This window comes from Mustelus asterias, chromosome 4 (genome assembly GCF_964213995.1).
Source record: "Mustelus asterias chromosome 4, sMusAst1.hap1.1, whole genome shotgun sequence".
NCBI lineage: Eukaryota > Metazoa > Chordata > Chondrichthyes > Carcharhiniformes > Triakidae > Mustelus > Mustelus asterias.
This window is the reverse complement of record NC_135804.1, coordinates 141,350,366-141,363,632: the sequence shown is the minus strand read 5'-3', so window position 1 is coordinate 141,363,632 and position 13,267 is coordinate 141,350,366. Positions and strand designations below refer to the sequence as shown.

General features: G+C 44.6%; 1 protein-coding gene across 1 annotated transcript in view; it reads right to left on the bottom strand.

Moving 5' to 3' along the window:
* The window catches only part of ophn1 (oligophrenin 1), a 198,813-nt gene extending 189,922 nt beyond the window's left edge, over positions 1 to 8,891 (bottom strand). The window contains exon 1 of the mRNA XM_078211848.1: positions 8,321 to 8,891. Within this exon, the coding sequence (XP_078067974.1) occupies positions 8,321 to 8,474 (154 nt within the window). The 5' untranslated portion in view covers positions 8,475 to 8,891. The remainder of the gene's footprint in view (positions 1 to 8,320) is intronic.
* Between the last annotated feature and the right edge of the window lie 4,376 nt (positions 8,892 to 13,267).

The window sequence follows — 13,267 nt, the reverse complement described above, 5'->3', positions numbered from 1 at the left end:
ATCTTTGTGTCGTCTGCAAACTTTGTTACACTACACTCAGTCCCCTCCTCCAGATCGTCGATATAAATGGTAAATAGTTGAGGCCCCAGTACCGATCCCTGCGGCACGCCACTAGTTACCATCTGCCAACCAGAAAAGCACCATTTATTCCGACTCTCTGCTTCCTCTCGGATAGCCAATCCCCAATCCACGCTAACACCCTACCCCCAACTCCGTGTGACCCAATCTTCTTCAGCAACCTTTTGTGAGGCACCTTATCAAACGCCTTTTGGAAATCCAAAAACACCGCATCCACCGGTTCCCCTCCGTCAACCGCACTAGTCACATCTTCATAAAAATCCAACAAGTTCGTCAAGCACGACTTTTCCCTCATTAATCCATGCTGCGTCTGCTTAATCGAACCATTCTTATCCAGATGGCCTGCTATTTCTTCTTTAATGATGGATTCCAGCATTTTCCCCACTACAGACGTTAAGCTAACCGGCCTGTAGTTACCCGCCTTTTGTCTATTTCCTTTTTTAAACAGCGGCGTAACATCAGCCATTTTCCAATCTGCCGGCACTACCCCAGAATCCAACGGATTTTGATAAATAACCACTAACGCATCCGCTATTACCTCTGACATTTCTTTCAGTACCCTGGGATGCATTCCATCCGGGCCTGGGGACTTGTCCACCTTCAGTCCCGTTAGTCTACCAAGCACTGCCTCCCTGGTAACATTAATTGTATTGAGTACCTTTCCTCCTACCAACCCTCTATCGTTAATATTCGGTAAACTATTTGTGTCTTCCACCGTGAAGACCGACACAAAAAACTTATTTAAAGTTTCAGCCATTTCCTCATTTCCCAGTATTAAATCCCCCCTCTCGTCCTCCAAGGGTCCAACATTCACTCTTGCCACTCTATTCCTTTTTATATTTGTAAAAACTTTTACTATCATTTTTTATATTTAGAGCTAGCCTAGCTTCATAACCTATCTTTCCTTTCTTTATCGCTTTCTTAGTCGTTCTTTGTTGTTTCTTAAAGTTTTCCCAATCTTCCGATTCTCCACTATTTTTGGCCACTCTGTACGCATCGGTCTTTAATTTAATACTCTCCTTAATTTCCTTCGTTATCCACAGCTGGTTATCTCTTTTCTTACAGCCCTTCTTTATCACCGGAATATATTGTTGCTGAGTACTGAAAAGGATCTCCTTAAAAATCCTCCACTGTTCCTCAGCTGTCCTACCTACCAGTCTGCTCTCCCAGTCCACCTTAGCCAATTCAGCCCTCATCCTATCGTACTTCCCTCTGTTCAAACAGAGGACAGTGGTATGGGACCCTACTTTCTCCTCTTCCATTTGTATCAGAAATTCGACCATATTGTGATCACTTGACCCAAGAGGGTCCTTCACAAGAACATCCTTAATTCTACCTACCTCGTTACACATTACCAGATCTAAGATAACTCGTTCCCTCGTTGGTTCTGTAACATACTGTTCAAGGTAACTATCCCGACAGCATTCTAAGAACTCTTCCTCCATCCCACCCCTTCCAACTTGAGTCAGCCAATCAATATGCAGGTTGAAGTCCCCCATGATTATTGCCGTTCCATTTTTGCACGCATCCATTATTTGCTTGTTTATAGCCCTCCCCACCTCAACATTATTATTTGGGGGCCTATAGACCACGCCTACTAGTGTCTTTCTCCCCCTACTCTTCCTTATCCCTACCCATAACGATTCCACGTTTTGTTCCTTAGAGCCTGTCATCCCTCACTACTACCCTGATATTATCTTTTATTAACAGAGCTACCCCACCACCTTTTCCTTCCTGTCTATTCTTCCTAAATGCCTGATACCCCTGGATATTCATCTCCCAGTCCTGGTCTCCCTGCAGCCATGTTTCTGTAATGGCCACTAGATCATACCCATTTGTGCTGATTTGCACCATCAACTCATTAACTTTGTTCCGAATGCTTCTTGCATTCAGGCAAAGTGTCTTTATTCCAGCTTTTATCTGGACCTGATTTGATGAAACGCTATCAACCTCTCCCTCGCCCTCTATAAAGTAAAATGTATTTATTAGTGTCACAAGTAGGTTTACATTAACATTGCAATGAAGTCACTGTGAGAATCCTCTAGTCGCCATACACCGGTGCCTGTTCGGGTACACTGAGGGAGAATTTAGCAGCAAGTCTTTCGGACTGTGGAAGGAAACTGGAGCATCCGGAGGAAACTCACGCAGACACGGGGAGAACGATGCAAACTTCTCACAGACAGCGACCCAAGCCGGGAATCGAACCCGGGTTGCTGGCACTGTGAGGCAGCAGTGCTAATGACTGTCATGTGCCAGCAATTTAAGCAAATCGACACTCAAATCCAGTGATGGGCGACCTCAGCTAGTGAGTGGGTCATGAGTGGCCCTCCTCCATCTCAGTGGGCCGCAAGATCGAAATCAGGCTGGTCACTAACCATGACCCCACGAATGATATTAAATACATTTGATACATGCTGAATATGTTCATAACTAGTTATAAAAAACGCTTAACTATTCACATATTAATAGAAGTATCAATGTCAAATGGTAAAAGCAAAAGAAATATTTACCCTGATTGGACACAGAGGGAGCACACGACTCACAGTCAATGTTGTGAGCAATCAACATGCACCTCACTTCACGTCACTTTAGTAGGAAATAAACTACACCAACAGAAACCAGCAGAATGTGGTAACCCTGTGCATGGGCAACAGTCAACAAAATGCATCGCTGGCATCGCATTCAGAACCCTGATGGGCCTTAAGTGGCCCACCCGGCTGAAGGTTGCCCAAATTCCCTTTCCAAGCCATGGAGGAAATTTTAAATTTAACAATTACATTAATTTCACATGCCCTCAAATGGATAGTTTCCCCGATTGCTACAAAGTTGGACCATGTCATCTTTCAGGTGAACAAAATCCTACTTATCGGTCTACTTTTGTGTATGTGAAATGCGTGTATAGGGACATTTCAAAGAACAGCAGAGATTTCTCCTGGCTCAGAATTACAAATACCACAATACTTATAAAGCGCCATAATTTGGAATGATCCCTCTCTGTACAACATCCCACGTGGAGAAGGTGGCTCTAACAATATCAATTCCTTCATGGAATTCTTGGCAAATTTTATGAAAAGTTGTTTTTGAAATTAAACAGAAGCTGCTTAACCCTAATCCCCAGGCTAAAATTATACAATGTGTGTGTGTATACACAAGAAAGAGAGAGAGAGATTTCAAAGTTTATTTATTAGTGTCACAAATAGGCTTACAAAGAAGTTACTGTGAAAATCCCTATGGCACCTAGTTGCCACACTCCAGTGCCTGTTCGAATACACGGAGGGAGAATTTAGCTTGGCCAATGCACCTAACCAGCACGTCTTTTGGACTATGGGAGGAAACCAGAGCACCCGGAGGAAACCCACGCAGACACGAGAGTGAGAGGTGGGTGGGCATAAAGGTGTCACAAAATAATGTTCCCCATAAAAGGTTAATCCAGCTGATACGTTTGAGCTCAATCTGTGCATGCAGGTACTCACTTCAAAAAGGACTCAATCTCAGATAACAGGAAGTCATTTAATATTGTGGTTAAAAAGGTTGGTAAAATGTTACAATCCAGTTATTCAGTCAGTCAAGGTTCCAAAGGCAAAAAAGAGAAATTAATCTTTTACTTTAATTGACTGGGGAAGCCAAATAAATAACTTATATTTATTTGGCACCTTCAACATAAACAATAGTCCCAAGGACTTCACAAGAGCGCAAGAAAACTAAATTTGACACTGGACCAAAAAGGATGATATTAGGGCAGACAGCTCGGTTAAAGAGGTAGATTTTAAACAGGGAAAAGATTCAGAGAAGCTAATGGAGACAGCGCCAGAACTTAATGTCTAAGGCAGCTGAAGGTACAACCATTAAAACTGGGGATACTCAGTCCAAATTAGATAAGCACAAATATCTGCCTGTTGTCATGGTGGAGGAGATCGCGAATGTGCCTCGTAACAAGCAATACCAAAAATGTAGCAAAGCTATCAGTTCAGAGGCCACCAGCATTTACAAAGACATCTCACAGGATGAGTGTCTCCCAGGAATAAGATTAGCAGTTTTACACAGACCAGAAGAACACATTGTCCTGCTAATAGGAAACATGACAATTACACCATCCAGGGCAGGCAAACATATGTTAATCTTTTCAAACCACAGAAGATGAGGGAACAGACAGCCAATACAGACAGAACCAAAGGGAACAATAGTATAATTGCTAATCTTTCGTGGAAGCGGTCAGGCGGTTTCCACCTAGCAGTCTGTAAGCCATGTTCTAGCTAGCAGACCAGAAGCAAGAGTGCAGAAACCTTTGTAGAGGCAGTCAAAACCCTATTTTCGCTGAACCAAGAGGAGACATTTCACAGAAAAACTCTCCAATCGTATACAGTGTGGTAACTATAAGCTGGCCTTTATTTATAGACCTATTGAAGTGAGTGTTGCTTGGGAAGAGGGAAGTCCTGAAAGTGTTCAGATCTCGTAAACATACTTTGGGATCAGAAAGAGGAATTGCTACAAAAACTGTGTGGGTCTGTTCAGTAGTTCCTATGCATAATTGTCTTAGATCATTGTAGTCATGTTTGTGTATATGGCAGGATTTTTTGGCCACTCTTGCCCAATTTTTTTTTTTAACTGGTCGGTGCAACATCGTGGGCCGAAGGGCCTGTTCTGCGCTGTAATGTTCTATGTTCTATGTTCTATGTTCTAATTCTGCCCCCCAATCCCCCCCATGTGTCTTTTCTTCATTGTAATAAATAGTCTTTGATAAAAAAAGTGTTATACTATGACTGGGCTGGTTACTGTTCTCACTGGGTCTTGCATGTGACTCCTCACACTGTTCCTGTAAACAAAAACTTATACACCACCAACGAAGCAACGTTTGAGGCTGGGAGACCCTTGCAAATAACATCAGCCCGGTTCATGACAAGAGGGGTGATGGGTGAATGGATCTTGGAGTGCACAAGAATATGGGCAACAGAGTTTGGACGACCTCTAGTTTACAAATGATAGAGTGGGAGGGGGTGGCCTGCGTTGAATGGGAGGAGGTAGCATTTCGAAATATCAAGTCTAGAAGTAAGAAAGACCTGGATGAGAGTTTCCGCTGTAGATGAGTTGGGGCACGACAACAGTCAGGGCAATGTTACAGATGTAGAAATAGGCTGTCCTCATGACAGATTTGTGATTGCAAACTCATCTCAAAGTCAAATATTACACCAAGGGTGTGAGCAGTTTTTTTGGCTAATATTTCTAATAAAGCTCCAAGTGTGCGTATTTATGATTTCACTAAGAATATATTTTTTTTTAAATTCATTTGTGGGACATGGGTGTCGCTTGCTGGCCAACATTTATTGCCCATCCCCTAGTTGCCCTTAGAGGGCAGTTGAGAGTCAACCACATTGCTGTGGCTCTGGCGTCACATGTAGGCCAGACCAGGTAAGACGATAGATTTTCTTCCCTAAAGGACATTAGTGAACCAGATGGGTTTTTCTGACAAACAACAATGGTTTCATGGTCATCAGTAGATTCTTAATTCCAGATAATTTTTATTGAATTCAAATTCCATTGGCCATTGCCCCAATATTGATGAAAGGAAAGTGAGATGTAGAGTAATTTACAGCATAGAAAGTTGACAGGAGAACATTGGAGTCGGTAACTGGGACATGGTATTTGTAACAGGGACTGAAGCCTTCCTTCTGCCCAATAATGAATTTGTTTAAATTAAACCAGATTACTTTACACCACAGTACCTGCACTCAATTTGTTAATTTAACTGTAAAATATTAAGTGCTGGTACATTATCTGACTGGGGATGGAGAAGAGTAGAAAACACTACCAAGCACAAACTGGTTCTTGCCAGACGGGGAAAAAAGATGTAGAGAGAAAATGAACCAGAAAAATGGAATATTACATTTTACAAAATGGCTCTTTGAATATTCCAGGCTTCCATAATTGTTTTAACAATGAATGCGAACCCTTGCTGGGCAGGCCCCACAAACTCCACCCCAGCATCATAATGAGCAATACAACTTACCACAAAATGTCTCACTACATTACCACAGCCTGCTGACCCCAAGAACTGGAAATGAGGAACTGCATCAGAAGGCACCAAATCCAAGATACATGACCAGATGAAGGCAGTGAGTCAGAGGGCAGGTGTCAATAACAGACAGTCAAGCAAGTGACAAAATACCGGAGACACGACTGTGAATCAGCTACTTGCTGCTGCTGCTTAAAGCTGCTTTATTTCAAACAAAACTATAAAAGCTGAAAGTATATGAACTGTTGTGTAACAAGTACCTACAGTTCCACACTGCTTTAAATACCTTCTATCTACTTGTGACACTGATAAATAAACAAAATTTAACTCGTTGAGTTCAGGTTGCCTTCCCTTGGAATAATCCAGAGAGTCCCATTCCCCCACTCTATTCCTACATCCGGGAAGTTTATTTCCTTTGAATTCCCATCCAATTTCCTTTTGGAAATTATTGATCATCTCTGCTCCCATTATCTTTGTGAGCAGTAAGTTTCAGATCATTAACGTTCGCTGCATGGAAAATTCTTCCTCACATTCCTGCTGCATCACTTACTCAAAACATTATATCTGTGTTGCTTAGTCTTTCTACCATAAACTAATCATAGAATCCCTACAGTGCAGAAGGAGGCCATTCGGCCCATTGAATCTGCATCGACCACAATCCAACTCAGGCCCCGTCCCCGCAACCCCACATATTTACCCTGCTAATCCCCTGACATGAAGGGGCAATTGTAGCATGGCCAATCAACCTGGCCACACATGTTCTCCCACATGCCAAAGATGTGTGGGAGGAAACCAGATCACCCAGAGGAAACCCATGCAGACATGTGGAGAATGTACAAACTCCACACAGACAGTGACCCGAGGCCGGAATTGAACCCGGATCCCCAGCGCTGAGGCAGCAGTGTTAACCACTGGGCCACCGTGCCACCAGGGAACAGAAATGGGAACAGTTTTTCCTTGCTCACCTTATCCAAGCCTGTCATAACTTGTACACCTCTTAAACTCAATACATACTTACATCACTACACATGGGAGCTGACTTGTTCTGTGTGTTAAGTGACTTCTTACAGAATTCCATTTGTTGTTTTATAGGGATTAGGATTTCCAGTAGGAATATCATTAAACAGAATTGAAAGATTGATTCCTCAAACTAATTCACAAAATTAGCCACGGGATATCAATTTTAAAATTCTCAGCCCCATGTTGCAATTCTTCCACAGCCTCACTTCAATCTCTGGAGCCTCCACCAACCATACAACCCTCCAAGAATGCAGAGGAACTCCAACTCTGACCACCCCTGTGCCCACATTCACTTAGCCCCATTGTGGGCAGCACAGTGGCACAGTGGTTAGCATGGTCGCCTCACAGCTCCAGGGACCCGGGTTCGATTCCCAGCTTGGGTCACTGTCTGTGTGGAGTTTACATGTTCTCCCCGTGTCTGCGTGGGTTTCCAGGTGCTCCACTTTCCTCCCACATTCTGAAAGATGTGCTGGTTAGGTGCATTGACCCAAACAGGCGCCAGTGTGTGGCGACTAGAGGAATTTCAGAGCAACTTCATTGCAATGTTAATGTAAACCTTACTTGTGACTAATAAATAAACTTATAAATAAACAAACGATGTTGGCCTTGCCCTCAGCCATCTAAACGCTGGAATTCCTTCCTTACATCTGGGGTGGTGTTATACAATCGCAAGTTGTTGTTGTTGTCGTCAAGTGGTAATAATCAAGATTGCACCAACTGATTTAAGGGGAGAAATTGGTCAGGAGTTGCCCTCGAAGATACTCACAGGCTAGCTTGGCACCTTGATGCCGGAGGGGGGTTGCAATGAGCCTGCTCGGCCTATTGGTTTAGTGAACAGCTCTCACCACCTTTCGTTCCAAAACGTCAAGATCTCTGCTCCATCCCATCTGCACACTCTCTGCATTGGAGCAGCAGAAAGACCCCTGCAAACGGGCAGGCGTTACCTTACCCCCAACACCAGCCTTGCTTCTCAAACACAAAAATGAAAATGAGTTTGCAAAAAGCACACACACGGCAGCGGATATTACATCCTGCTGAGTGCTGCAGTTCCACTCCAATACACTTCTCCAAATTCAGCAAGCCAGAAGCCCCATTTCACCCCTATAGCTTTTGCTGTCTGCCTCCCACTCCCCCCTTCTCTCTAAATAAAATCATTCCCTCCGCTTGTCCTCCCTCTTAAGGATACGTCTGTCGTAAAAAAAAAACACTCACTTCTAATGGCATTGATGAGCGAGGTCCCGTCCTTGATTACTTCCTTGATGAATTTGTTGGTTCTCTCCAGCTCCTGCTCGTAAGATTTCAGCCGCTCCCTGAAATCCGGGCTGTCCAGCGAGCAGTCACTGAATTCCAGCGGAGGGTGACCCATGATGGATTCGCGAAGGTTTCAGTTTTCTCCTCCAAACCTCTGCTTTTTCGCAGACGCCTCGGCTTGCCTTGCCCACCCGGTCTGACGCTCCGTCCTGCCCACTCCAGCTGCAATGATCAATTAACAGCTCAATTTCGCTCTTGTCACAGACAGTGTCCCGCGGATCAGCTGTTCGGCGGCGGATGCTGCAATGGTTGCGGTTTGGGTTGTTACTAAGTATTGCCAAATGTATCTTTTTTTTCCCTTCTCTATATATGCAGCAGGTTCCCTCTTCCTCTGGGCGTCTGCGCTGCTGATGCAGCAGAATATTACTGCTCCTTACATCTCGCCCCCTCTACAACCCTCCCTCTTTCTCGATCTCAAGCATCACTGGGACAAATCTCACCTCCTTTCAGGGGGCACCCTTCCCCGTCCGTCACAGCAAGAGGGAGGAGCAGAGAAAGGAAAGGGAGGAGAGAGAGAAAGGCTGGAGGTTTTGACACACAACGCCAGCTTGACAATGCCTCTCTCCAACGCTCTTAATGGATTCGGATTGTTACCTAATTTAGTGCGAGCTGGTCTAGAAATAACCCCCTCCCCCAGCGAGGGCATGTGTGCGAGGCCACCTAACGCTCTTTGTGATCGAATAACCCTGATCTTCGGCTTTATTCACTGCTGGTGGTCCCCCAAAAATTGAATGAGCCAGTATGTGGGCTATTCTTTAATGAAACATTCAGAGCCAGTTGACAGTCACCTAAACGCAATGAGTGCAAAAGGGGAGAACTATTCTGAGTTCACAGCAAGGGAGAGATCATCCTGAAGATGTTGACCTTATAGGGTTTTGTCAGAATGTCTCTTTTGGCGAAGAATGATTGGGGGGTTTCATTGTTTCGAAGCTTAAAATCATGAGGTGTGTGATTGTAAATATCAATGTTAACGTTATTCCCCCAGTTCACAGGTCCCGTGGACACAGATGCAGCACACACACCCCCCCCCCCCAACTCCAAGTGGGTCATAGAAACATAGAAACCCTACAGTGCAGAAAGAGGCCATTTGGCCCATCGAGTCTGCACTGACCACAATCCCACCCAGGCCCTACCCCCTTATCCCTACATATTTACCCGCTAATCCCTCTAACCTACGCATCTAAGGACACTAAGGGGCAATTTTAGCATGGCCAATCAACCTAACCAGCACATCTTTGGACTGTGGGAGGAAACTGGAGCACCCGGAGGAAACCCACGCAGACACAAGGAGAATGTGCAAACTCCACACAGACAGTGACCCAAGCCAGGAATCGAACCCAGGTCCCTGGAGCTGTGAAGCAGCAGTGCTAACCACTGTGCTACTGTCCCAAATTAGCAATGCATCCAAAAAAAAGGAAGTGTCATAAAAGACAGCTCTGTCCAATTTTCCCCTCCTTTTCAATACAAGGCTGGGGTACAGCTCCAGGGTGACACAGTGGTTCGCACTGCTGCCTCACAGCACCAGGGATCCAGGTTTGATTTCCGGCTTGAGTCACTGTGTGGAGTTTGCACGTTCTCCCCATGGCTGCGTGGGTTTCCTCTGGGTGCTCTGGTTTCCTCCCACAGTCCAAAAGACGTGCTGGTTAGATGCATTGGCCATGCTAAATTCTCCCTCAGTGTACCCAAACAGGTGCCGGAGTGTGGTGACTAGGGGATTTGCATGTAACTTCATTGCAGTGTTAATGTAAGCCTTCTTGTGACACCAATAAATAAACTTTAACTTAGCTCCATAGGTACCACCACAGGTACTTGGGCCAAGTGACTATTTTTCCTGTTCACCCTCGATAACTGGGAATTTACCTAGCAATTTTCATAATAATCTTAGCTTTGTTCCATGTTCATTCCCCACCATGGTGAGGCAGCCAGCCCATTCTGCATTGTACATCATCGAATCATAGAACCCCTACAGTGCAGAAGAAGGCCGTTCGGTCCATCAAGTTGCACCGACTCTTACCCAGATTTACCCTGTAACCCCACGTATTTACCCGGCTAATCTATATATCTTGGGATACTAAGGAGCAATTGAACATGGCCAATCAACTTAACCTGCACATCTTTGGACTGTGGATGGGCACCGGAGCACATGGAGGAAACTCATGGAGACACAGAGAGAATGTGCAAACTCCACACTCACCCAATGCCTGGTCCCTGGCATTGTGAGGCAGCAGTTCTACCACTCCAGCCTCTTGGCTCCCACTAGGCCCACCTCCACCCACCACTTATCTCCTTAAGCTAGACCATGTATCCTCCTCCGACCACTCTGCCTTGTGGGATAAGGCCAGCCCTGCTCATTAACTGTGACTTTGCCCAACCCCTGAAAAGTCTCTACAGACTCCCTGATGTCAGGCCCACAGATGTCAGCTTGAGAACCACTTATGTATGAAACCAGGAGGGAGTTCTAGGATTTTGACCCAGCTATGGTGAAAGAAAAGCAAAATAGTCCCAAGTCAGGATGGTTGCGGCTTGGAGGAGAAGTTGCAGGTGGTGATGTCCCTATGCATCTGCTGCCCTTGTCCTACAAGGTGGTCGCAGGTGTGGCAGGTGTTGTCAAAGAAGCCTTGGTGAGTTGCTGCAATCATTGTTATTTGACATCCATACACACTTTAGAGCATTGTAGTCAGGAGTTGTTCCTTGCTTTTCCTTTCTAGCAGTTGGGACTAATTCAATCGAGTACTCTACTTACAGCTCCAGCTAGCTTCGGCTCACAACATGGACCAGAACTTTCTGGGGAAAATATTCCATAGTACTTAATGTCAGCAGCTTTTATCTGTAAAACCGAATAACCTATAATAACTTGCAAAGATAAGCAAACCATAATTTTTTTTAACTCTCTGCTGGTACTTTAAAGCCACATTCTTGTACTTTTAATACATTGTTGTAGATTCACTTTATCGAGCTAAGAACAGTGTCTGGCTGTACAGATTAAACATGACTAATTATAGAATGATAAGAACTTCACCACAGAAGGAAACCACTTGTCCATTATTTGTCTGCTATGCCAGACTTCGACACCATTTTGACATGAGTGGCGACATTTCAATTTTTTTTTCTCTCAAGGGGCTGATGAGCGAATTTCAGAAAGATGAGGTTTGGCAGAACATTAAAGGTGAATTTCAAAGTAAAGTTGAGCTATGAAGAAAAGGAGCAACTTGCTGAGCAAAAGAAAACCAGTGTCAAAGCAATGAATGGATAATTTAAAAAATGAGTAACTAATAAAGATTAGATGAGTGTGTGTGAGAATCCAGCTCACTCCCTCACCCACACCCACACTCATGGTGAGCCTATCAGCAGCAAATGTGGGAGAGACATGCCGATAGAGAGGCATGACAGGTCAGATTGTGGCCCACAAGCCATATGTTGGATAACCCTGTGTTATACAGATTAATTATCCCATTGCCTTGCTTTCCCCTACACCTTTTAAAATCTCTGAGTGTTTGCCTAATTCCCTCTTAAATGTAATGACTGACATAGAACATAGAACAGTACAGCACAGAACAGGCCCTTCGGCCCACAATGTTGTGCCGAGCTTTATCTGAAACCAAGATCAAGCTATCCCACTCCCTATCATCCTGGTGTGCTCCATGTGCCTATCCAATAACCGCTTAAATGTTCCTAAAGTGTCTGACTCCACTATCACTGCAGGCAGTCCATTCCACACCCCAACCACTCTCTGCGTAAAGAACCTACCTCTGATATCCTTCCTGTATCTCCCACCACGAACCCTATAGTTATGCCCCCTTGTAATAGCTCCATCCACCCGAGGAAATAGTCTTTGAACGTTCACTCTATCTATCCCCTTCATCATTTTATAAACCTCTATTAAGTCTCCCCTCAGCCTCCTCCGCTCCAGAGAGAACAGCCCTAGCTCCCTCAACCTTTCCTCATAAGACCTACCCTCCAAACCAGGCAGCATCCTGGTATATCTCCTCTGCACTCTTTCCAGTGCTTCCACATCCCTCTTATAGTGAGGCGATCAGAACTGCACACAATATTCCAAATGTGGTCTCACCAAGGTCCTGTACAGTTGCAGCATAACCCCACGGCTCTTAAACTCCAACCCCCTGTTAATAAAAGCTAACACACTATAGGCCTTCTTCACAGCTCTATCCACTTGAGTGGCAACCCTTAGAGATCTGTGGATATGAACCCCAAGATCTCTCTGTTCCTCCACAGTCTTCAGAACCCTACCTTTGACCCTGTAATCCACATTTAAATTAGTCCTACCAAAATGAATCACCTCACATTTATCAGGGTTAAACTCCATTTGCCATTTTTCAGCCCAGCTTTGCATCCTATCTATGTCTCTTTGCAGCCTACAACAGCCCTCCACCTCATCCACTACTCCACCAATCTTGGTGTCATCAGCAAATTTACTGATCCACCCTTCAGCCCCCTCCTCTAAGTCATTAATAAAAATCACAAAGAGCAGAGGACCAAGCACTGATCCCTGCGGCACTCCGCTAGCAACCTGCCTCCAATCCGAAAATTTTCCATCCACCACCACCCTCTGTCTTCGATCAGATAGCCAGTTACCTATCCAATCGGCCAACTTTCCCTCTATCCCACACCTCCTCACTTTCATCATAAGCCGACCATGGGGGACCTTATCAAACGCCTTACTAAACATTTCAATAGCCATGTGTGGTAATGCAATCATATTCTAATAAGCACATGCACAAAAAAATATTTAGAGCCTTCCCTTTTAAGATAATAATCCAATAAATGCAAAGAGCTCATAGATTTCTGTCAGTGAGATTGACACCATCCTTTGATCTCACTATGCCATTT